The 26706-nt window shown below is 41.0% G+C and overlaps 2 protein-coding genes across 13 annotated transcripts in view; both read right to left on the reverse strand.

Annotated features, from left to right (window-relative positions):
* LOC137383883 (C4b-binding protein alpha chain-like) overlaps positions 1-3466 on the reverse strand; it is a 75189-nt gene extending 71723 nt beyond the window's left edge. For all 5 annotated transcript variants that reach the window (XR_010977479.1, XR_010977480.1, XM_068057240.1 and 2 more), the window contains exon 1: positions 3148-3466. Coding sequence is in view for 3 of the 5 variants with exons in the window: in XM_068057240.1 (XP_067913341.1) it covers positions 3148-3211 (64 nt within the window). In the remaining 2 variants the exon portion in view is untranslated. The remainder of the gene's footprint in view (positions 1-3147) is intronic.
* Positions 3467-5537: 2071 nt separating this feature from the next.
* Positions 5538-26706, reverse strand: part of LOC137383885 (sushi, von Willebrand factor type A, EGF and pentraxin domain-containing protein 1-like) — a 202214-nt gene continuing 181045 nt past the window's right edge. For all 8 annotated transcript variants that reach the window (XM_068057250.1, XM_068057245.1, XM_068057248.1 and 5 more), the window contains 6 exons: positions 23506-23602; positions 22801-22874; positions 20108-20137; positions 9963-10044; positions 9220-9337; positions 5538-7612 (listed from right to left, as the gene is read on the reverse strand). In XM_068057250.1, coding sequence (XP_067913351.1) covers positions 9256-9337; positions 9963-10044; positions 20108-20137; positions 22801-22874; positions 23506-23602 — 365 coding nt within the window. In that variant the 3' untranslated portion in view covers positions 5538-7612; positions 9220-9255. The remainder of the gene's footprint in view (positions 7613-9219; positions 9338-9962; positions 10045-20107; positions 20138-22800; positions 22875-23505; positions 23603-26706) is intronic.

The raw sequence follows: 26706 nt of genomic DNA on the forward strand, positions 1-26706 counted from the left end.
TGACAGGGTAGATGTTGAGAAGATGCTTCCACTAGTGGGGGAATCTTGAACTAGGGGACATAATTACAGAATAAAGGGGGCACACATTTAAAACTGAGATGCGAAGGAATTTCTTCTCTCAGAGGGTGGTAAATCTCTGGAATTCTCTGTCTCAGAGAGTTGTGGAGGCTAGGTCACTAAATGTAGTTAAGGAGGAGGTAAATAGATTTTTGAAATCTCGGGGAGTCGAGGGTTAGGCAGAGCAGGCCCGAAAGAGGAGTTGAAGCCTGGGACAGATCAGCCATGACCTTACTGAATGGCGGGGCTGAATGGCCTACTCCTGCTCCTATTTCTTATGTTCTTATATGTAATTCTTAGTGAGAACATGCAAGGCAATATCTAGGTGAAAGTTCTTTGTATTATTGCCCAGAAGACTATCAAAGTACAAGTGGAAGGGGTTCTAGCTTCACTGGGCAGCTCCCAGCCAATACAGGATGATATCATTTACTACTCGGTTTCATAATCTGTTTAGAAGATTTTACTACCAGAGGAAGCAAATTTCTTGGTTTAAAAGCCCTAGTAATACCTACGTAGAAATATAAAACCCTGTAGACAATTTAATACTTCCTCTCAAAAGACTTGTAAGATGGGGGATAAAATCTGAATACTCCGATTTTCTTTTTGAGCACAAAAAAGTATGGTGTGTACCTCAATTCATGCAACGAGACAGCATGTAAAAGGAAGAACTAGTAGGCAAACATTGAGTTCACTAACTGAAGTTCAAAATTTAATTTAAGAAAAACAGGAACAGCAGAGGCAACTTCAAAGAACATACTTATTTATTTTTAATTTGGTGATGTAGAAGTGCACTGTGGGTGTATTTTCAAACCAGACTGTTAAACAAAGCATTAGATGGCCCACCTACCACATCCTTCCACTCGAAGTCCATCACCACCTCATCCCCTCCCCCAAAGTTTCCTTTATTCCAATACTTAAGACCCCCTAACACTAATAATGATTTATATTTTAGCTCAAAAACAAGTTAAAACTACTCTGGGACACACTGCCTGTCCCCACCCGCCCTCTTGCATTCATTCTGTGTTTTGACTTGGTTGCTCTCTTTTTGGCAGCTGGGTTTCTGCTTTCACTTCATTTCTTGGATATTTCTGCTTTAAGGGTAGTATGGCTTTGCTGGAATACCCCAGATTTCTCAGCTCCTGTGACTTTGCTCTGCCATTGAATTCTTAAAGGTTATTAAGGCAAGCGTTCCAAATCATAGTGCCAGACGAGTCTGTGGCTTAGTGGCAGAAGACCACATCTCCGACTTGGAATCCTGGATTGTCATTCAGCCGGAGGTCACTCATGCCCTGTGGGTGTTTCTCTTCCCTCCCTCCCCCACTCCCGATCATATTGTTCCACTACTTCCCACTACTCTCCAAGCGAAGAGTGTGAAGAAAGGAAAATAACCACAGTGCCCATCTCCCACAAATGCTGTAATCTCATTTCCTAGGCTGAGCAAAGACAATGGCTTTGTAAATAGCAACATTTAGGCCGATGGGACTCAGCACTACTTCACTTGGCCCCTCATTACCTCCAACAGTCAGACTGTTTGACCAACATTTCAGTCTCGGATGACCCTTAACTTTTTGTAATTAAACTTCAAGACGCTCAAAGCCATCGTCTTAAGCCTCCACCACAAATTCTGTCCATAGCCTCCAATTCCATCCACTTCGCTGGCCACCATCTCAGGATTAAACAGTTTGCAACCTCAACCTCCTGTTTGATCCCAGCTAAATCTCCAACCGCATAGCCTCTGTATTGCCCACTCCCATATCTACTTCTACCCATCTGCCAAACTTAATTAAATTCGATATTCGTCTGACCTGACTCCCATTCTCCCATAAACTTCAACTCATCCGACATTCTGTTGCCCATATCCAGTCATGTTCAATTGTCACTTGCATTTATTGGTCTACATCGGCTCCTGGTTCCCCCAACACCTAAAACATGAGCTTCTAATCCTCATGTTTATACTGCTTTATTAAAGATTGCTCAACCCGACAGAACCACATTGGACCCGAGCCCAAGTCCCTCCACTTTTTCCTGCGCCCGACCCGACCACCGGAATGGCTACCTACCTTGATTCCATAGTGCACTCACTGCTTTTGGATGGATGGATGGAGGAAACTGCAACGTGAGCATGATGACGTCATTGAGACACTCACTGTGCAGACTGAGAGTCTCCCTCCTTGACGTCCCAAACTCCAGCTCAGGTAAGTTTTTTAACTTTTACTCTCTCCACTCCAGCACAGCAAAATGCAAGACTTCCTGTGTGTGTGCGACCCAGCCCGGCCCTGGACTGAAAGCCAGAAACGGAGGAGCGGCCCGACCCGACATATGTCATTGGGTCCCGTCGGGTTCGGATTGGGTAGCAGGCCTTTAATGGCTATAACTCTCCATTCCTCTGACTTAAGTATTTTTTTGCATTCCCTACCAAGGCAGGTGAAAAAAAAAGGCTTGCATTTTCACAACCTCAGGACATCCCAAAGCACTCTGCAGCTAATGAAGTACTTTGGAAGTCGAGACATTACAATAATGTAGGCAACAGAGCAGACAATTTGCACGCAGCAAGCTCCCACAAAACAGCAAAGGGATAATGACCACATAATCTGTTTTTATGATATAGATTTAGGGATTAATTATTGCTCAGGACACCAGGGATAACTCCCCTGCTCTTCTTTGAAATAGTGCCCTGGGATCTTCTGCGTCCACCTGAGAGGACAGGCAGGATCTTGGTTTGACCTCATTCAAAAAACAGCACCTCCAACAGTGCAGCACTCCCTCAATACTACACTGGACTATCAGCCTTGATTTTTGTGCTCAAGCCCTGCTGTGGAACTTACACCCACAACCTTGTGACTCAGAAGCAACAGTGCTACCAACGGAGCCACACCAAATATAATGTCAGGAGCAGGATGTTGTTGGATTGATCACTTTTTGTACTATTAAACCCATAAACGTTTCAAAAAAGTGCAAAGAATAAAAATTCTTCTGAAAACCTCCATCTAGCAGTGGCTGAAGTCCCTCCCTTCAAGGCTGGAATTCATTTTTGTTGTTAAATCTCCTGATCTAAAAACACCACTGAAGCAGTAATAAAGAGCTGCTTACCCGTGACCCAGGCCACCCCGACCGTGCAGATGGCCATTAGAGCGAGGATCAGTCTCTCTGCCATTTCCCAATTCTCTTTAATAATCGGGGGGAAACTTTCCCTCCACCGGGCCAGGAAATCTGAAGAAAACTCTAGAACGTTCCCTCCCGAGAACCGTTAGACTTGAACCCGGTTTTAATTTCCTCATTCAAAATGCAGGCAGGCTCCCACGTCCGTTCAATTTGCCGATATTTCACTCTCCTGGCGGCCCGACCCCCAATTTTAACTCAGAGCCCAGTTTCCGTTAATGGACCAACTTCACCGCAGCCGCCAAACCCCGCCCCCTCACCCAGCACCACGCATGCGCATTGCCACTCTCCTGCACCCATGCCCTGGGGCTAATAGTTAGCAAAAGCTCCCCCATCCCACTGTGCCATTTGCAATGACCCCATAATTTCTGAAGGCAATTTAGGGAGGGGGAGGGGGAGGGGGAGGGGGAAAGCTTGCTTTTGTATTGATGTGTTTAATGAACATTTCAGAGAGAAACTGAATTTTATTGTGGCAGCTCTCTCAAAGGCAGAGCTGTCAAGTGTGTTGGCACTAATCAAACAGAGGCAGCTTCAGTGGATTGGATACGTCTGCAGGATGGAAGACAGGTGAGTGAGTACCGAAGGACCTTCTGGATGAGATTCCAGGCCAGGATTGGGCAGAGTCAACATGGATTTATGAAAGGGAAATCATGTTGAACAAATCTGTTGGAGTTTTTTTGAGATGTAATTAGCAGAATAGATAAGGGGGAACAGGTGGTTGTGGTATATTTAGATTTTCAGAAAACTTTTGATACGGACCCACACAAGAGGTTAGTAAACAAAATTACAGCACATGGGATTGGGGGGGAATATACTGGCATGGATTGAGAACTGGTTAACGGACAGAAAACAGAGAGTAGGACTAAATGGGTCATTTTCGGATTGGCAGGCGATGACGAGTGGGGTACCACAAGGATCAGTACTTGGGCCCCAGCTATCACAATCTATATCAATGGTTTGAATGTGGGGATTGAATGTAATTTTTCCAATTTTGCAGATGACACAAAACTAGGTGGAAGTGTGAGTTGTGAGGAGGATGCAAAAAGACTTCAAAGGGATTTGGAGAGGCTAAATGAGTGTGTAAAAATTTGGCAGATGGAATACAATGTGGAGAAATGTCAGGTTATCCACTTTGGCAGGAAAAACAGAAATACAGAGTGGGAAGTGTTGAATTTCAGAGATTTGGGTGTCCTTGTTCATGAGTCACTGAAAGCTAACATGAAGGTACAGCAAGCAATTAAGAAGGAAAATGGTATGTTGGCCTTCATTACAAGAGGATTTGAGTATAGGAGTAAAGATGTCATACTGCAATTATATAGAGCCTTGGTGAGGCTACACCTGGAGTATTGTGTGCATTTTTGGTCTCCTTACCTAAGGAAAGATATACTTGGCCTAGAGGGAGTGCAACAAAGGTTCACCAAACTAATTCCTGGAATGAAGGGATTGTCCTATGAGGAAAGATTAAATAGACTGGGCCTTTATTCTCTGGAGTTTAGAAGAATGAGAGGTGATCTCATTCAAACATACAAAATTTTTTACAGGGCTCGACAGGGTCGATGCAGGAAGGATGTTTTCCCTGGCTGGGGAGTCCAGAACCAGGGGAGACAGTCTCAGAATAAGGGGCAGACCATTTAGTACTGAGATGAGAAGGAATTTCTTCAATCAGAGGGTGGTGAATCTTTGGAATTCTCTGCCCCAGGGCTGTGGAGGCTCAGTTGTTGAGTATGTTCAAGACTGAGATCAATAGATTTTTTACATATTAAAAACATCAAGGGTTACAGGGATAGTGCAGGAAAATGGTGTTGAAGTAGAAGATCAGCCATGATCTCGTTGCATGGCAGAGTGGGCTCGAAGGGCTGACTAGCCTACTCCTGCTCCTACTTCTCATGTTCTTATGACCAATGTGGTGCCAAAGTTCCACTTCAAGGATGCTTGGAAGTGTAACATGTAGCCCCTAAATGTCGACTATTACGCCTGAGAGGCACTAGCTGGTGAAAGAGGGAAATGACAAAACATCCTGTGGACTGGTGTGCACTACCACAAAGACCTGTTGCTACAGCAGCTTGGAAACAGGCACGAACACTGAAGACAACTCACAGTGCATTTCTTGTTAAGTATGGCAATTGCACATTTGGAACATAGAAAATGAAGAGGGGCATCAATTGAAGTTTGTAAAAATCCTGAAGAGTTTTATTAGGATGAATACAGAAAGACGATTTCTGTTGGGAAATACATGAGAGGTCACAAATTAAAATTTTTTGCTCGGAGAGATGTACAGAAATTTTTTTTCAGAGTTGTTGAATAACACTGCAAACACTAGATGCCTCACACATGTTTTATTTCCTTGGTCAATAATTGAGCACAAATACAAATATATATAGATATATATATGCACATCCTGGACGATTTGGTTAGTTAATTGGATCCTGTAACTATAATAGCAAGGCAGGCTGAAATAGAATGTAAATAAAATGTGACAAAAGAAAGTTAACCTGCTAATCTGACATCTGCTACAAATTAAATGCACTCAAATTTTCATCACACTCAAAAGATCAACTTAAAAATATATCTGACATCTTAAACAACAGAAAGCTATATGTTCTCTTTATGATTTTAGGATTAAAGCATAAAATATGAAAATTAAAGCAGAAACCTAGGGCACACTGTATAAACATTATAAGGATTCTTATGCTTTGAAAACATGAGAAGGCTGGGTGATATGGGAAAGCAAAGTGATTTGGGATTTGAGGTTCAGAAGATACTAAAAGCACCATCTCAAATTGGTAAGACCATAATAAAATACCAGCGGAATATTTGAGGTATATTGCAAGAGGGCTAGAATACGAAAGTAATGATGTAATAGTAAGTCTACATTAAAACCGCAACTAGAGTATTATGTGCAGTTTGGGGTTTCATAGTATGGGAAGAATGTTGAGGTGATAGAAATTGCATTAACCCAACTCCTGATTGCCTGGTGTTCCCCTTCAGAATTCCAATGACAATGACTCTTTCTAAGCTTCTATCACAAAATACCAAGATACTAATATTGACATTTTTTCCTAACAACATGTTATATTCCATCCTAGACAAGTACAGTGAAGATACTGTTATAAAAAGGTGACATGCCATTTGTTGAGCATAGTGGCATTAGTTTTGATGCATTTTGTAATCTACCTTTGATTGTGGAAACATGATATGGCCTCATGACCTCTATGTTTTTGTGAAATTAGCCCGTCAAGTATACAGGATATGTGAATGTTTCTATCATATTTACTGTTGGAAAATACTTAATGTACAACAGACATTTAAATAGTGGGTCACCTTCAAATTTCTAACACAAAAATATTCCCTTCAAAAACTGCTCAGGCCAAGCAGATGCTCAAAATCTGGACAGTGATTGAAAATATGCAAAACAAAACGTGAAAGCAAAGAGGAAACACAATTCAACAGAAAAAAATAAGCATGTTCAAAGTACATAAAACTGATGCAAAATTCAGCTCTGTGAGTCAAACAATTTTAAAAACAGGCATGACATATTCACTTTATCCTCAAGACATTTTTCTGAAAATATATTCACATACATGTATCGAATATAAAAGGTACTAAGCTGTTATAAATTAATGTCAAGTACAGAGATGCTGTTTTACACTTGAGCTCAAATGTTACAATGATAGTGGTCTCCCACCAGGAGACCAGGCGGTAAATTAAAAAAAACAGAAAAAAGTCGATTGTTGAGATTCAAGAATAAGACCGAAAGGATCGGTCTTTATATTAATTTAAACTCCTTATGCTTGGTAAGCAAATTTTCAGCTAAGCTGCATAAAAACCATATTAAAATAAAAACCACATTAAATGCAAACTTCATAAAAAGCAAATACCCAATTTGTTCCAGCCAAATGTCATAACCTTGCTGCTTTATAAGGCAGTTCGAAAGAAGTCATCAAGCATAGATATTACTCCACAGGAAATCAACCAGCTTAAGTTTGGTCCTCTTTACATTTTTGGAAACAATGCTGTGACCAATGTGGTGCAGATATATTCAAATAAATTTAGCATTGCGCATAATATTCACAATGATAATTGTTTTCCCAAACTATCTTAAGTCTCCAAATTAAATCTCTCTAGTGGACAATTTTGCACAGTGGCATCTACTCCACTGGTTTCCAAAATTAAAACTAAATCAGTTCTGAGTTCTCAATACAATATCATTGTTAGACATAAATTAAAGGGATGGAAAATCTAAAAAGAAAACTCTAATTGCAGCTTAACTAAATTCGTGAGAACTGCATCAGATTTGCTTTGCAACAAACTGTCATTGAAAAGGCTTCCTTTGAATTGCCTTGAAGAGGAGACTGCCAGGAAGTCACACCTCGGAAAAAACTGTTCAGACATTTGTCTTTTGGGAGAAAAACAGAAAAAGGTTAAAAAGGTCTTAAAAGTATTAGACTTAGACGCATCAAAGATAGTAACACAGTGCCAACTTAAATGCATTGGAAGAGCTCGAAATATTTTAGGCCAGTTTTTTATTTGGGTGACTAATGTTTAATTGACTTTTAAAATAATAAAAGCAACAGTAACACCAGAACTTTCTTTAGCTTGTTATTGAAAAGAGCAAACCCAGCCTGTTTGGCTTCTGCCAAAAACTTAATCTCCATTTCAGTCCCAGCCACTTGCTCATACTGAGCCATGCTGTGCAACCTCAGTTTCCTATTTTACTCTTAGTTAGATTTAAACATATAAGATATCCAATATGAAGATTTTAAACTCTGCAAAATCTCCTGCCTCTATCCTTACCCAATATCCATTTTCAGTGATATAGTTTTAAATGTTAAAAATTATGTGATAAAATCACTGGGAGTTTCCAGTAACCTTGGTTGGGGACAGAGCTGTCATTCACCCAAAAATGTAAAGAGGCCCACAGCATGAAAGTGGGCCCCACTGGCAGAGAGTCAAGGCTTGAGAAGCAGCTGAGACATCAAGGACAGTTCTAAAAAATTGTATTAGCCTCCTTAATAATGAGACTGAAGAGATATACAATGCTTTTCTGACGGGAAGGGGAATGGTAATTGGGCACCCATCCCAGAGGTTTCTGGCAGCATGGGATTGGCAGGCACCTGAAATCCGTCCACTATGCTGCACTAGTTCCATTCAAATGAGGTGCCTTCACATTGACTTTGCATACACTTGTGGCATCAGCACTGGAGTGCATCTAGTTCATGACAACTTAGTGTACTTAACAATTTACTGTTTTTCTCAAAAATGCAATCATAAGTTGAAGCTGGGATGATCTACATGACTGCCACCCCACAATTTCCCCCCCCCCCCGGATGGCTCCATGGGTAAATGCACTATGTGATGCACATAGATCAGGAAGGTTATATGTTCAGTCACATGTTTCTGTTGAGTTGCCAATCTCAGTTGCAGTGGCAGCAAGGATGTGACAATGACCTGGGCCCAAATTGTGGGAAGGTGTGAATTACTACACCCAATCATTACCTCATTGCTACTGGATGGATTTATGTGCAAATCCCAGATAATGCTTGGTTGTGATGGGCTCCAACTATCAAAGCCCATTGAAATGCATTAGTTAGATTTGCACATGAATGCCCATAAGGCTGAGAGATCAGCGAATAACCATCCTTGGAATTGGTTTATACCTTCAGGAAGTGGGGAAGTAAGTGGAGAAAACAGTCAAAAAATTGAAGACAATAATAAAAGCAGGTGGAAAATTAATTACCCTGCCTACTGTCCTTTATTGATATGATGTGTAGATTGTAAATAGTGACATAGCTAATTGTAAATAAAGAAAATCCCATTCATCAATTAAGAGATCTTTCTCATGCCTGAAATTAGTTGATAAATAATTAATAACAATATAGTAATCGAGAATTAGAGATAAACAGATCAATACAATTTGAACATTCCCATATATGCTCATATTTAAACATTTAGCACTGTACCACAAGACCACTGAAAACATAACAGAATTTCATAAGGGTTTACCTTTTTTATTTTTATTGTGAAGTCTTCAATTAAAGATCATACTGAATCATCAAAGGATCCATCAGAATAAGACACTATTTGGGGGCTCATGGCAATATTGTTGGCGACGTAATATTGCCTATAAAGGAAACATGACAAGCATGGATTAAAATTTAATGATAATGGGAAGCCCATGCACAAAGCAAAATGTTAAGTAGGTTAGGTTAATTAAAATTCTTCAAGGCAACATCACTGGCAAATCATTACAGAATAAATTGATCCTGAGCTCCCAGCAAAGGTTGTGGATGAAAGCAAAAGTGTTTCAGCTGTGGGATTATGGAGATAAATGTTAAAGAAATTGTCAATAAAGGGTGAATAATATAGGATTCAATGTTTGATAGGTATTCAGGGGTTTGCTTTATATTTACAAATCAAAATAAAATCCACTGGCTAATCCATATTAAAAAAAAAGTGTGATGCCAGCCAGTGGCCCTGCTCAAGTAAAGAAAACCATGGCCAACTGTCAAGGCATTAAAACGAGTCACTTGACTGAGTTTTTGCATGGAAAACTGGATGTGCTTTTAAAGTTTCTCAGGGTGTATTTTCCCTTGATAAATCAAGTGAGGTTCAGCAAGAAAACAAAATGCAAACTTGTGGGGTGGTAGATGTGGAGGAGGGGTGAACAAAGTCTAAAATGTATAAATAAGACTGTATGGATTTCTGAAAGCTACAAAATAATTCAGAGGAATAAAAAAAAGTCTTACCTTTTATTTGCTAACTGTTTTCGATAATAGTGCGTGGCACAAAACATGAGGCCAAGGCTAACAGCAATACCCAAGATAATTCCTTAAAAAATACAAGCATAAGATAGACAATGATTAAAGCAGAGAAAAATAAATCTGTGGGTGCATGAAAGTACAGATTCCTCAGGCACAATAACCTACTTCTTACAGAAATGCAACATTTTACTGAATTGGAAACATTTCAACTTCTAAATGCCGCTGTCTTGAACTCCCTTTATAGAGTTCAGTTTCTTGTAGTAAACTGCCTTTGTCAAACATTGCCAAAACTGTAAAGCGAAATGATACACACATAAAATGTGCAGTTTTCACATCATTAGAAATTATTTTATGTTACTGAACATATCTAGATTATAAAATTAAGCAATCATGGGTTATATTTTTCTCTGTTCATTAATGCTAGTAAATAAAAGTCTGAAATATGAAGTGGGAAGCTCCTCCCCTTCTAACCCCTATTAACACAAAGAGCTAAAGGAAAGCCTTTTTTCTTGGCAAATATAAAGACAGTATTTATTTGTTATTTATTTAGAGATGCAGCACTGAAACAGGCACTTCGGCCCACCGAGTCTGTGCCGACCATCAAACACCCATTTATACTAATCATACATTAACCCCATATTCCCTACCACACCCCCACCATTCTCCTACCACCTACCTACACTAGGGGCAATTTACAATGGCCAATTTACCTATCAACCTGCAAGTCTTTGGCTGTGGGAGGAAACTGGAGCACCCGGCGAAAACCCACGCGGTCACAGGGAGAACTTGCAAACACCACACAGGCAGTACCCAGAACTGAACCCAGGTCGCTGGAGCTGTGAGGCTGCGGTGCTAACCACTGCGCCACTCTGCCGCCCCACTGTGCCACTCTGCCTCGCATTGCAAAATAAAGGGACTAATTTTTGGTTTTGGTGGGGGTGGCAGCAGATTGGCCGCCTGTTACACACTCCACCAAATTTTCCTTTCAATTGACTTCAACAGGTGCTTGTTTTCTGCCCTGGCTGAAACCAAACATTACACCAAAGTATTCAAAAGCAACGGATGTACTCAAAAAAGGTAAACATTTCTTCATTTATCTCCTTTTCCTTTCTATGTACATTCATATGTCGGTCTGGTAAGAAGCCAGAGAACATTGCACAATGACTGAGGGAGAAAATGCACACATGAAACTCAAGGCACAGCTGTATACCATGTAAGGGAAACACCATAACTAATAATGTCTTGAAAAGACTCCAAGGGTAAAGTTTGTGGGAGCATTATTTTGAGAAGTACCATAGTAAGCTTGAAGCAGATGAAAGTATTGGCAAGCATGGCACTTTAGACCTGGATTTTGCAGTCAGCAGCAAAGCAAGGGTACTTGCTGCTGACTTTGAATAAAGCCTCGCTGAGAGGTCTAGCCATCTCTGTGGCAAGAGCTTTACCTCTTGCTGTGCAGTGAATTGCAGTACTCTTTAGGAACATAGGAACAGGAATAGGCCGCTCAGCCCATCGAACCTGCTGCACCATTCAATTAGATCATGGCTGATCATTAACCTTAACGCCACTTTCCCACGCTATCCCCATATTGGTTGATATCATTAGTATCCAGTATCCATCAATTTCTGTCCTGAACGTGCTCAGTGATTGAGCATCCACAGCCCTCTGGGATAGAGAATTCCAAAGATTCAGCACCCGCCGAGTGAAGAAATTCCTCATCTCAGTCTTAAATGGCTTACCCCTTATGCTGAGACTATGTCCCCGGGTTCTAAACTCACCAGCCAGGGGATACATCCTATCTACATCCACACTGTCACACCCTGTAAGAATTTTGTAAGTTTCAATGAGATAACAGGCTGGATTTTAAGAAGCCCTCAATGTCGTGATCCGTGGTGGGGTGGGGGGATAGGGGTGCAAGTGTCCTGAAGATGGCTCTGGATGAGGCCCGCCATGGACCTCAACACCAGCAGGGCCCGGTCTGATCCTCCCAGCGGCAGCGAGGCTCCAACGCGGCCCCCTGCCACTGGACGACGGGACCACAATTAACATATTCAAATGAATAAAATTAATACATTTAAATACACTTACCTGAGATTTTGAGAGCCCGCCGCAATCTCCAGTGCAGCGAGTGCAGCTCCTGTGCCTTCAGATCCCCGTCTGGGGAAAACGACAGGGGAGGAGGTAAATTTATCAGTGCAGGGGGGAGGGGTCAAATATGAGTAATGGGTGTAGGGGATGGTGGGAAGCGATGAACCTTAAACGTTGTGCAGTTTGTGGGTGGGCAGGTCAGATGTAAAATGTAAGTGTTTTTGGGATGGAAAGGGCAAATACTTACTGTAACTGTTATTGGGACATAAAAAATGTATTTATTTACTTTTGGGGGGAATCTTTCTTTAATATGCCGGTAGCGATGGCTGGCCTTTAAAAATGGTGCCAGCACCTGCGCACAGGCGGCTGACGCCATTGCCGGTGATGGACAGCCTGCCCCCTCCATGGGTTTGGGGGATGGACCGCCCCAGCGATTTAAATGAGCCGCCGCGCTTAAGATCGTGTTGGCTGTTTGGTGTGAGGCTCGCACATATTTAGAGCTCGCCGCCGGGCTCATAAAATCCAGCCCCACCTCTCGTTCAAAACTCGAGAGAATACAGGCCAGGTTTCCTCAATCTCTCCTCATAAAACAATCCTGCTATCCCAGGGATTAGTCTGGTGAACCTCCATTGCACTCCCTCTATGGCAAGTCTCTCCATCCTTAGATGAGTAGACCAAAACTGTACACGATACTCCAGATGCGGTCTTACCAAGGCTCCATTCAACTGCAGCAAGACTTCTTTACTCCTGTACTCAAAACTCCTTGTGATGAAGGCCAACATACATTTTGCCTTCCTAATTGCTTGCTGCACCTGCTTTTAGTGACTCATGAACAAGGACAACCAGTTCCCTTTGGACATCACACTTCCAAACCTCTCACTATTTTAAGAAATACTTTGTTTTTCTGTTGTTCTACCAAGGTGGATAACTTCACATTTATTCACATTATATTCCATCTGCCATGTTATTGTCCATTCACTTAGCCTGCTCAAGTCCCCTTGAAGCTTCCTTGCATCCTCCTCACAACTTACATTTCCACCTAGTTTTGTGTCATCAGCAAATGTGTAAATATTACATTCAATCCCCACAGCTGTGGCCCCAGGACTGATCCTTGCAGTACCCCACTATTAACAGCCTGCCATCCTGAGAATGCCCCTTTACTCCTCCTCTCTGTTTTCTATCTGTTAACCAAGTCTCAATCAATACCAGTATATCACCCCCAATCCCATGTACTCTCATTTTCTTTACTAACCTCCAGTGTGGAACCTTATCAAAAGTCTTCTAAAAATCCAAATACACCACATCCACTGGTTCTCCTTTATCTATGCTACAAGTAACATCCTCAATAAACTCCAATAGGTTTGTCAAACATGATTTCCCTTTCATAAATTCATGTTGACTCTGCCCAATCATAACATTATTTTTGAAGAATCTAGTTATCACATCCTTTGTAATAGATTCCAATATTTTCCCTACTACTGATGTCAAACTAACAGGTCTGTAGTTCCGTTTCCTCCCTCCCTGCTTTCTTAAATAGTGGGGTTACATTTGCAGTCTGCAGGAACCAGTTCCAGAATCTACAGAATTTCAAAAGATAACCAAAAATGCATCCACTGTCTCTATAGCCACCTCCTTCAACACTCTGGGATGCAGTTCAGCTGGTTCAGGGGATTTATCAAACTTCAATTCAGTTGATTTTTCAAGTACTACCTCTTTATAGATACTAATTTCTTTCAGTTCCTTATTTTCACAAGTTCATTGGTTCCCTAGTGTTTCTGGGAGGTTTTCTATATCTTCTTCCATGAAGACAGACACAAGTTAATTGTTTAGTTTTTTTCGCCACTTCCCTATTCTCCATTATAAATTCTCCTGTCTCTGCCTGTAGTGGTTTGCCCTGGTTAATCTTTTCCTTTCACATACCTAAAAAAGATTTTACAGTCCGCCTTTATGTTTCTCGCTAGCTTGCATTTGTATTTTGTTTTCCCTTTCTTTATCAGTTTCTTGATCAACCTTGAAAATAAAAGCAAAATACTGCGGATGCTGGAAATCTGAAATAAAAACAAGAAATGCTGGAACCACTCAGCAGGTCTGGCAGCATCTGTGGAAAGAGAAGCAGAGTTAACTTTTCGGGTCAGTGACCCTTCTTCGGAACTGGCAAATATTAGAAATGTCAAAAGTTATAAGCAAGTAAAGTGGGGGTGGGGCAAGAGACAACAAAGGAGAAGGTGCAGATTGGACAAGGCCACAGATTAGCTGACCAGAAGGTCATGGAGCAAAGGCAAACAATATGTTAATGGTGTGTTGAAAGACAAAGCATTAGTACAAATTAGGTGTTAATACACTGAATATTGAACTTTTCACCCCACCAGCCTCCATATCCAAAGGATCATCCTCCGCCATTTCCGCCACCTCCAGCGTGATGCCACTACCAGTCGCATCTTCCCCTCCCTTCCCCTGTCAGCATTCCGAAGGGATCGTTCCCTCCGCGACACCCTGGTCCACTCCTCCATTACCCCCACCACCTCGTCCCCTTCCCATGGCACCTTCCCCTGCAATCGCAGGAGGTGTAATACCTGCCCATTTACCTCCTCTCTCCTCACTATCCCAGGCCCCAAACACTCCTTTCAGGTGAAGCAGCGATTTACTTGTACTTCTTTCAATGTAGTATACTGTATTCGTTGCTCACAGTGTGGTCTCCTCTACATTGGGGAGACCAAGCGCAGACTGGGTGACCGCTTTGCGGAACATCTCCGCTCAGTTCGCAAGCAGGACCCTGAGCTTCCAGTTGCTTGCCATTTCAACACTCCCCCCTGCTCTCATGCTCACATCTCTGTCCTGGGATTGCTGCAGTGTTCCAGTGAACATCAACGCAAGCTCGAGGAACAGCATCTCATCTACCGATTAGGCACACTACAGCCTGCCGGACTGAACATTGAGTTCAATAATTTCAGAGCATGACAGCCCCCCATTTTACTTTCATTTTTAGTGATTTATTTTTCTTTTTACATTCTTTTTAAAATTTTTTACAATCTTTTTTTTTTGCATTTATTTCATTTCATCTTAGTTTGTTCAGTTTGCTTACTCACTGTTTTTTTCAGGTTTGCACTTGCTGCTGTTCAATATTCAGTGTATTAACACCTAATTTGTACTAATTACATATTGTCTGCCTTTGCTCCGTGACCTTTTGGTCAGCTATGCGGCCTGGTCCAATCTAGACCTCCTTTGTTACCTCTTGCCCCACCCCCACCTCACTTGCTTATAACCTGTGACTTTTCTAATATTTGTCAGTTCCGATGAAGGGTCACTGACCCGAAACGTTAACTCTGCTTCTCTTTCCACAGATGCTGCCAGACCTGCTGAGTGGTTCCAGCATTTCTTGTTTTTATTTCTTGATCATCCTTTGTTGGATTCTAAATTACTCCCACTCCTCAGGCTTACTACTTTTTCTGGCAACCTTATAAGTCACTTCCTTTGAACTAATGCAATCTTTAACTTTTTTTGTTAGCAAGGTTGATTCACCTTTCCTGTTGGGTTTTTGTGTCTTAAAGGAATGTATATTTGTTGTAGACCATGTAATACTTCTTTAAATACTAGCCAATTGCCTGACTACCAGCAAATCTTTTAGTGTATTTTCCCATTCCACCATAGCCAACATGCCTCGCATACCTTCATAGTTTCCTTTGTTCAGATTTAAGGCCCTAGATTCAGAATGAACTACATCACTGTCAAGAAAACATGTTATGCCAAATGAGGATTTTTAATTCATTGGTTGGAAACCTACATTAACTTTTCAAAAGGAAAGCTGGGATCCTACATTAACTTTTCAAAAGGAAAGCTGGATCCTACATTAACTTTTAAAAGGGAAAGCTGGGATCCCACATTAAACTTTTAAAAAGGAAAGCTGGGATCTTACATTAACTTTTAAAAAGCTGGCAGCCAAGATGGCCACCACAGTTTGCATTGAAATACCTTACAAAGGAGAGACGAATGTCTGAGCGAGCCACCACTAGAACAATGCCTCATGAATTTGGAATGAGCTAGCAGCTTCACTTCTAATGGCAAAACCTTCAAAGCCACCTTGAAACAATGAGTCCAGAGAGAGATGGAGAATTCCTAGACTTGAATCTAATTAAATTGCAAACGAGGACACAGGATAATCATGTGACCTCCTTCCCATCTGTGGAAAACTGGCAACCCTTTGCTACAAAAGGGTGAAGTTGCTGAGACCTTGTGTGCAGAAGATGGTGGGTGCTTCTCTCTCTGTCTCTCTCCACACAAGCGAACTTTAGGGCATTCGAAGCTTGCCTGCTGGTTGGAAAAGATCCAAGACAAAGACCCCCGGGAAGAGGATCACCTGCTCCACGGACTCCAAGAACATCTACCAACCACTGACATCAGGAACACACCCTCAGTTGGAAGACAGTTGAATTAATAGACACCACAGACTGTATATTATTTTTTATTTGTTCTGGACTCTAATCCAACACAGACTACTCCTCATCACTCTGTAATCTATTTGTGGGTGTGTGATTCTCATGTGTGTGTCTGAGTAAAAGTGTAGCATAATTTTATTATTTTATCTACATTGGGTTTAGATTTTTAAGTACAATAAACTCACCTCTTGTTTAAACTCAAGAAAACCTGTACGATTGGTTCTTTTATGATCACAACAAAGGTAAAAGGTAAACACTCACTGAAGTGGTAAGCACAACCACTGTTTAAAAAAGGAAAAAACCCTATTGCAGTCAAACAAAGGGGAAGGTCAAGAAGGGAGTCTCGCAACCCCTCCTCACCTGATCATAACATCACTTTCAAAATTAATGTCAAATTCATATTATGGTCACTATTTCCCAAAGGCTGCTTTACAGCAAGGTTATTAATTAGCCCTTTCTCTTTACATAATACTAAATTTAAATAGCCCAATCCCTATTTGGTTCTTCAACGTACTGCTCCAGAAACCCACCTTGCACATACTCCAGGAATTCATCCTCCACAGTATTAGTGCTGATTAGGTTTACCTAGTCTACATGTAAATTGATGCCCATTATTACCTATGTATTACCTATGCTACATGCACCTCTCCTGATTTATACTGTGTCCAACATTGCCACTACTGCTTGGTGGCCTATTAACAACTGCCACCAATGTTTGCTGCACCTTGCTGTTTCTTAGCTCCACCCAAATATTGTCTACATCATGACCCTCTTTCACTAACTTACTGATCACTATCGTATTAACAATGCTACCTCACCTCCTTTTCCTTTTTGCCTATTGTTCCTAAATGACGAATATCCTGGGGATTCCCAGTGTGGAAAGGCAGTGATGTCATCAAGCTGTCCAAGCAGCCAATCACAATAAAGAATTCTCACAGCCAGCCAAACAGGAAATGAAAAACACGAAAATCAAATGACTTTTTAGAAGTTTTACATGGAGCAAAATATAGATTGGGATATACACATGGGGTCAAGGTTGAAGTTGAAAGATCAAGAAAAAAACTTAAATTTTTCTTATAAAATTAATTTGCAAAATCTAATAATTAACATTAATGGCAATGGCAACTCACCAAGACTCCTCTGAGAGCACCTTCCAAACCCACGACCTCTACCACCTAGAAGGACAAGGGCAGCAGACACATGGGAACACCACCACCTGCAGGTTTCCTTCCAAGTCAGACACCATCCTGACTTGGAAGGGCAGTATATTGCCATTCCTTCACTGTCACTGGGTCAAGATCCTGGAACTCCCTTCCTAACAGCACTGTGGGTGTACCTACACCATATGGACTGCAGCGGTTCAAGAAGGCGACTTACCACCATCTTCTCAAGGGCAATTAGGGATGGGCAATAAATGCTGGCCTAGCCAGCAGCGCCTACATCCCGTGAATGAATTTAAAAAAACACTTCACAAATATAAAATTATTTTTCAGCGCCAAATGGACTGTTCAGCAATAATTATTACTCAGATCATCAATAAAAATGCAGTCCTTCCTGATTGAACAAAGTATAACTTTTCAATGGGACTTTTAACTGCGATCTGAGAATGGAAATAGAGAAGTTCTCACTGATTTCAATGATTGCTGGCTCTAGGGGAGGGGAGATTCACAGCACAGCCTGTGGAAAAGCAGTGAGTGAAGGACTGCAACTTCAGGGTTTCCACTGACAGTTCACCGTCAAACTGCACCACACCAACCCCCCACCCCTGTACCCTCACCCCCCACAAAATCCAGGCCCATGAAAATGTTTATTGACAAACTGGGCAGGACTGCTTGTGCAGGGGACACATTAAGGACTTAATTAAAACATTTTTCTATTGGTACCTGGTACACTAATCTTTCTAACTTCTTCTTGCAATTGTTCTGTCTGGCCTTCTCTACAACCTGCTGATTGGAAGCTCCTCTTTCTACAAGCAGCAGATGATGAGCATTTGAAGATCTTTACCGGACTACACAGCAGGACTCACTTCCCCTGTTGCCATCACCCCACCTCACTTGGCCAGTCTAATCAATATAATCTTTGCATACCAACTGTGTATTCAACAGTAATTCTGTTCTGTTGGAATTTTCTTCAGCTGTTGCTCTGGAATTATTCATGGGTCATCAGCCAGTGCTTAAAAAGGTTAGTCCTGGTCTACCAGCAGTTATTCATTTGGCCTTCTTGTGCCTTCATATAATCTGGACATGGTGGACAAGGGCATAATTAAGGCATTATGACTGCTTCCAGGATATCAGGCACTGATTTTGCAAAGTGATGTTTCTTTGATCCAAAAGTCCAGAATTATAAGTACACCTCTTTTCATTCCCCCACCCTCGCAAATTGGGCTTCTGGCTAAAACAAATTGGAATAATATTGGATTTTTCAAAGGGGTTGGTTTCCAGCCTGAGAACTTTATTTGCTGCAAGTGAAATTGCACCTTCAAGCAATAACATAGAATGGTAAAGTCTTGGAAAACAAATATGGTATGTATAGCAACATAAATTATGGGTAGTTGTCATAAACCCAAACATAATATTACAAGGAACATACAGAACAGAAGGCTATTCAGTCCAACCAGTCCATGCCAGGATTTATGCTCTACTGAGCCTCCTCCCATTCATCGTCACCTAACTCCATCAGTATAACCCTCTATTCCTTTCTCCCTCATGTGCTTATCTAGCTTCCCCTTAAATACATCTATACTATTCGCCTCAACTATCCCCTGTGGTAGTGGGTTCCACATTCTCACCACTCTCCCACTCTCTGGGTAAATAAGTCTTCTAAATTCCCAATTTGATTTCATGTTGACTATCTTATATTGATGGCCTTCCCCATAAGTGGAAACACACTTTTTGGTTCTGCTGGGGGCGGGAACAGAAGGTGAGGACGAAAATACCAGCAGCGGCTGGCGTGCCGGTTTCCCAACACCGTTTCTGGTGCCAGCGTGTTTCATCCCGTGAAAGAATTTAAAAAAGGCAACAGGTACAACTCTTCTATTTCATTAATGTATATGTAATGTTGGATGAAATAAGGTAAAAAAAAAACTTTAAAACACAGTTAATAACTACAACATGGCTTTAAGAAGTCTGTTTCTGCTGGCTTAGCTAGCCAAATACTCATGCACCAGTTTTAGGTAGGCAAGCTGCACTACAGGGGAAAAACAGATGACAAGAATATGAAATCCAGCATGGGAATTACTAATAATTTTCAAAAGATATAATGAAGCTTACACTGAGTGGGAGCATAGACAAAGAGATATATTTCTTCACTACTAAATGTACTATGTTGTTCATTAGGTACCAAGGCCTCCGCAATGCAACATCTGGCTTGGAGCCTCAGTGATTAGGAACACCAGTGGAGCCTTGAAAAACTTACCTTTAAATATTAGTAGGGCACCAAAGCTTCATTAATAATCATCCTGACCGATGATTTATATACTTACTAGTTTGAATACCAATTCAATCAGTAATTTTTTTAACTTTACAATTTTGATTTTCAACTATCAGTAAATCTTTAAAAAAATGTACTTTGATGTAGTTAGTAAAATTTGTATTCCCCAGTTTTCCTACTTACCAATAGCCGTTCGTAAATGTCCACGTGGTGCTGTAGGATTTTTAAAAAGACCAAGTTAATCTCACACAAATTCATAGTTCTGCAGCCTAAAAGATTCCATGTGATCTTTCACTGTGCTAGCCTGTATTAGTAAGGTGGTAATTAAACATTATTCTGCAAGCAGCAGTTGGTAAAAGGACCAGCAGATGCTTTGAAGAAACAGCCCAGATCACCGTTGCCAATGAGAAATTAGGGCCCTCCCCCTCCCCATTTCCATAGCAACAACAGTAAAAAACAAGTAGCAATGGGGATATTGTATATCTGCTTAGTCTTTGTCCACCGATGGTTCTTGCTGGATGTGGATACTTAACAAGGACCTCAGCTGATCAAAGGTGAAGAAAGCAGCTGAGTGTCTAGGGCAATGATTTTCAAATGTTTTCATGTCATCATTAAAAATTAATTTGATAGATTTCACAAATCCCACTAAGGCTACTGGAAAGCTAAGGATAAATAAAAAAAATTTTCTTCCTTTTCTTGCCTTTTCTTCTGTTTTCCTCTTGCTTATCCCTTCACTTCTACATCTTTGTCCTTGCACTCCTACAACTCATTCTCTTATTCCTGAAATTCATCCCTCTCTTTTACTTTGCTCCTCCACTCCTGTTTCCCTCTCTTAAAACTTATTTATTTTACCTCTTTCCTAACTGGTTCTGCAGCATGTTTGTCTCAACCTATTTTCCACAGTGTCGGTATTGTCACATGGAGGCACTGCAAGGGTCAGGAGGGAGGGAGCCAGTGAAGTGACAGAGAGCCAAAAAAGCAGGTAGCAGAGGGTCATGATTGAAAAGGATAAGGATTGCAGTCAGTTATTTTGAAGCATTTCAGCACGGGCATCATTCACATAAATTAACAACAGAGCATTGATTCTTGTTCTTGCCAGTGCCACACTACATTCTCCATTGAGAATCAGTGGAGTAGATAATTAAATCTAACTGATTACCTTTTATTACTCCATAAAAGCTATGTCATCATAGTCTGGTTCCCTTTCTGAGGCGGAACCAAACTGTTTGCAATCGCGGTGTCCTATTTGACCCTGAGCTATGCTTCCGACGCCATAACTCTCCATCACCAAGACTGTCTACTTCGAGTTATAAAAGATACCCTCTTTGCTATCTGCACTTTTTCAGCTCTCTGTTCCCACTATCCCCCACTCCCTGTACTGCATCAAATCTCTAAGTCCCATGTTCAATTTCAGTGGCTTCCTTCTTCCTGAGCCTGCCTTAGCCCATCAGCAGCTGAAAACTTCATCCCTGCTTTTGGTATCTCCAGACTGGACTATTCCAATGCTCTGATGGTCAACCTCCCATTTTCCACCCCTCACAAATTTCACCTCACCCAAAGCGCTGCTGCCTGAATCCTTACTCACACCAAGTCCCATTCACCCATCCGCCAATGCCTCCTGGTACAGCAATGCCACAAATTTAGAATTTATCCTTGCATTCAAATCCCTCTATGGCCCTGCCTTGCTCCTCCTTCTCCTGTAGCCTTCTTCAGCCCGAATACCCTGTGAGAATTCAGCATTCCTCCAATCCTTCTTCTTGTGCATCTCTGATTTTATTCACTACCTCTATTGGCGGCCATGCCGTCAGCTATCTAGACCACAAACTCCGGAATTCCCTTCTTAAAATTCTCTGCCGGTTTACCTCTCTGCCCTCCTTTAAGCTGGTCATTAAAACCTAAATGTTTGACCAAGCATTTGGTCCCCTATCCTAAATCTCCTAATGTGGCTCAGTGAATTGCCAATGAAACTTGTGGGGGAATGAAGGACGCTTAATTTTTTTTTTAAGTTTGGCATGGGTGATGGTGAGTGAGCATGATAAGATGGCAATGGACTGGGAGCAGTGAAAAATAGATGAGGAGCAAAGGGTAGGAAGAAAGGGTGATAACCAAAAGAAAATACACACTCAATTTTAAAAAATGGCAAAAATAATGATGTCATCAATAATGCCCATCCCTGCCACTGGCCAAATTCGCTTCATTGCATCTCATGGTCATCCATTGCCTTTCACGGTCTTCCATTGCTCCTCTTTCTGTGAGTCATCTCTTGTGCCTTGCTCCAATTGTCACACTGTATAAAAACATTGCCCTATTTGCCCTATTCTAATTCATCTTTTTCTCAACCTGCTTCCCTTGCATATTTTCTTGATCTTTCTTTTCAACTTTATTCCTCCATTTATACTTTTCATTTCCCCAGCATCTCCCACCTGCCCTTTAGCACCACTCTCCTACTCACTGGCGCTTGAAAGTTTCTTTTATCTGCTACCTCCATCTCCTAGATCTCTCATGGCCCAAACTACCACTTCCTGTCAGCTAAACTCCAATAAAAGTTGCACATCCAAACCATCCCATCACCCACAAAGACTCAGTTCCCTGCTCCAACACTACCATTTGCAGTAAGGGCAGAAGATTAAAGTCTTCTTGAAGGAGCAGCATTGATTGCATGAATGACCATTTTTCATTTCACACATTAGATGCCTTTAATAATGCAATGTTGAATCAATGCAATGAAAAACTGTTTCGCTCCCATTCCAAAAAGTCAGAACTCCAAACAAGAGGATAGCAAAATACTGTAGAGGAGAAAACGAGGATGTGAACCAATGCTCATTTGGCAAAGAAAAGCAAGTCAGTCACTTTACAAAGCGGGAAACATAACTTACGTTCACAAAGGGGAACCGGTCCATCCCAACCCTGTGTTGTACATTGGCGATAAGCCCTACCGACTATGTTATATCTAGAAAAAGAAAAGCAAGCCACCTGTTAATCAGTGACCGAACGTTAATTCAAAGTGTTACAGTGTGCTGACCAGGTAAGAAATCAAAGGTCCATAGTGGAAACATCTATTAAACTATCAACAAACTGCATTAAAAATATTCAAACATAGGACGAGGTTAGCAGAACAATGAAATAGGAGTTGAATATATTTGTACTGTTACAAAGAGAAAAAAAGGTGCTTGACAAAACCCATATAAAGTACAGCGCACAGGAGGAACATTCATGCATCCAGCTCACCTTGAAGCTGATTTACAGTATAATTTAAGCATTTTGAGAAACCAGCAGACACAGACGTCCAGTATTGATTTCAATTTACAGGTCGAGCCTTGGAAATACATTTAACATTTCCATTTTTGCATTAATATTCCAATTCCAGCACTAATATCCCTGACCTTGATGAGCATATAGATTTTTTTGAAAAATTTCCAGTTCAGCACTAAGTTGGAAGCCATACTCAGAGCTCACATGGATACATGTCATCAGAAATGTGAAGAACGAGAGGCGGTCATCTGAAATTGTCTTAATCACAACATTAAAATAATATAGAAATTAACAAAACTTATTCAGTAATTTATATACTGAATACTTACCCAGTGTCACAGTGAAAAGTAACTTGATTTCCAGCTGTCGTATTTCGTGCCTTGTAATATCCATTCACAATATCCCCAGGGTTACCACAGTTTATTGCTACACAGAAAATAAAATGAGAAAAGATAGAGATGTTACAAAACTCCAAAATCACCAACAGGTTTTTCACTGAAATTCACAGATATTTAACACAAAGATGATAAGCCCAGAATATCAAGTTACCCTATCATTGGAATTCATTTTTCAAAATTATGGGAACAGAAATGCAAAGTCTCTTATTCCAAGACCACTTCTTTCCAATTCCATAGCATGATCTGTTCTACCTCAGCACCACCACTACCACTAAAATCTTTCACCATATTTTTGTCACCGCTTCAATATCAATTACTTTCACTCAAGATTGATCAGCAAATTAATGCAATAGTTTCCTATGTGCTGCACAAACACAACTAAATCAGCAGGGGACAGGCCCAGATCTGGTTGGATCTTAAAATAAGAATAGAAAAGGAAGAAAAAGACGGAAGTACAATCATGATTGAAATATGGATCATTAGATTTTTTTAGATTAGAGATACAGCACTGAAACAGGCCCTTCGGCCCACCGAGTCTGTGCCGAACATCAACCACCCATTTATACTAATCCTACACTAATCCCATATTCCTACCAAACATCCCCACCTGTCCCTATATTTCCCTACCACCTACCTATACTAGTGACAATTTATAATGGCCAATTTACCTACCAACCTGCAAGTCTTTTGGCTTGTGGGAGGAAACCGGAGCACCCGGAGAAAACCCACGCAGACACAGGGAGAACTTGCAAACTCCACACAGGCAGTACCCGGAATCGAACCCGGGTCCCTGGAGCTGTGAGGCTGCGGTGCTAACCACTGCGCCACTGTGCCGCCCCGCTCTGCTCCTTTACCTGCCACCTCCTCCTCCTAGATCTCCCATGGCCCAAATTACCACTTCCTGTCAGCTAAAACACCAGGAAAGTTTGCACCCCCTAAACTTTCCATCACCCACCAAAACCCGACTCCTTGCTCCAACACTACCATTCACAATAGGGCAGAAGATTAAAGTCTTCTGGAAGGAGCACCACTGATTTGATGAATGGCCATTTCTCATTTCATACATTAGGTTCCTTTCATATGGCAAAAGCTCAGACCTGACATGTCTGACAACAGCTTCTGGGATAACAGTGGCATAGATTTAAAAAGCTATATGTTTTGTTAGATTTAAATTAAGTTACACCATCAACTGTCAAGTACATGTGCAATTTTTAAATTTCTTTTTCAAAGGGTAGCAGATGCCTAGAATTCTCTGTCTCTCCCAAACAGCTGTTGAAGCCAGGTCAATTGAAAACTTCAAAACTGAGATTAATGGATTCTTCTTAGGCAGGGTGTTAAGGGATATGCAACCAACATAGATAAACTGAGTTAAGATACAGATCAGCCATGATCTAATCGAACGGCAGAACAGACTTGAGGGGCTGAACTCCTCCTGTTATGTCCCTGTGTGACCTTGGGACCTCTGTGTTTTGCGTAATAAAATCGCAGGCCATTTTAAGATTGCTGAGATTTGGAATGCAAAATTGATTTGGAATAATAGGATTAATTCTGCAGTCCATGCTCCCAGTGGAAGGCAGCATACAAGCATAACAGTCTATCTCTGACCCACATTCCTTGTGAGTGTAGCTGGGTAGGTGGGATTGCTGAGTTACCCCTGAGCTTTAAATGTTTTTATTATCTTGATACTGCTGAATTAGGATTAATTTTTGAGTATGGTATAGTCAGACATGATGGACCAATAATTACATCATAGCAAGTTCATTTTCAAGATACTGAAGCAAGTATTACGAGGATACATTTGGCAGGGGAGTGTGTGCACCAGATAAGGTGCATTGTGTCTGATTCCTTTCTTGCAAAAGCTAAGGTTGAATAATGCAGCAATTTTGATAAATACACTGCAATTTTACTTCATTACTTTTGTGCCCAAGAAAATTATGTCTTCAGACCTTCCTTCAGGAAATTAGGTGGGGTAGTTTAAGATGTATCATATGCATGCAGTGTGATCAGAATGAACTTCAAATTAACTTTCTTCTTCCACTGCTTTTTTAGTCCTTCAATCTCTCTTGTTTGGGACATCAACTATGTTGCTGTGGCAAATAAATTATGTCCCACTCAACTTATCCTTTCTACATCTATCTTTTTGTCTGCTTCGCTGTTTCCCATTGATTTGCATCTTGTGATTTGAGGAAATTAAACTGCATTTTCATAATAATGAATCTTCCATTTGCTTGTTAATACTATTAGCCTAGATTTTGCTGTTGGGGCGAAGCAAGAGCTGTTGCCACTGGCCTCGAAGAAAGGTGCCTTCAAAGATCCAGTGATTCCTGTGGTGGGAGTTTTCCCTTTCCTGACAGCAGTTTAAATTTGGCACCAAGCCAAAGGGATGTCTTGGTGTTGTCACAGAACTGTTTTTTTTACCCTCCTCAGATTAATAATTGTGCGCCTTTAAGACTCTATTTGAAAACAGTGTGCCTTTAAGACTGAGCACAGTGTGCCAGCTGCACCTGTCCCTAGGTCACAGCAGGAAAGAGAGGTCATATGGTATAACGTTTCGATTTGACAGTGTGTAAAAACTGGCAAAAATTAGTCTGAACCAGCCAGCAGCAAAACATGCTTTCTGAAGCAAAGAGCTGTCTATTTCTCTCAGCAGAAATTCTACAATGAGCTACAGGCTCATTATTAATTATCTAAGGAGGAAAAAAACCCTTTGAAGAGACCATTTGTATTGCTGGAGTAAAGTTTCAACTGAGTGACTGTCAGTTTTAAAATCTGAGTGGACCCATTGCTACATTCCTTCTTTAAAGAACTGTTTAATGCCGTTGCAGCCAAAGTGCTTTGAATGCCTATTAAGAACAGACTGTTTCATCAAATCCGTGTGAAGATTTCGAGAGGTATTTCATTATTTTTACACCAGGATACCTCACCCATCAGGAACATAACCCACAAAGACTTATTTATTTATTCTTAAGAAACAGCTATTTTTTAAAAAACACCACTTTTAAAACTGGTTAACTATTGATTTTAAATGTATGTGTGTAAATGGAGGTGCTAGGTTAAAATAAGAAGTTATAAGGTCTTTAGACATAGGTTTATCTTAATAGTGTTTAAGATTTAGTTTGTTTAATAAATAGT

The sequence above is a fragment of the Heterodontus francisci genome, chromosome 25 (assembly GCF_036365525.1).
Source record: "Heterodontus francisci isolate sHetFra1 chromosome 25, sHetFra1.hap1, whole genome shotgun sequence".
NCBI lineage: Eukaryota > Metazoa > Chordata > Chondrichthyes > Heterodontiformes > Heterodontidae > Heterodontus > Heterodontus francisci.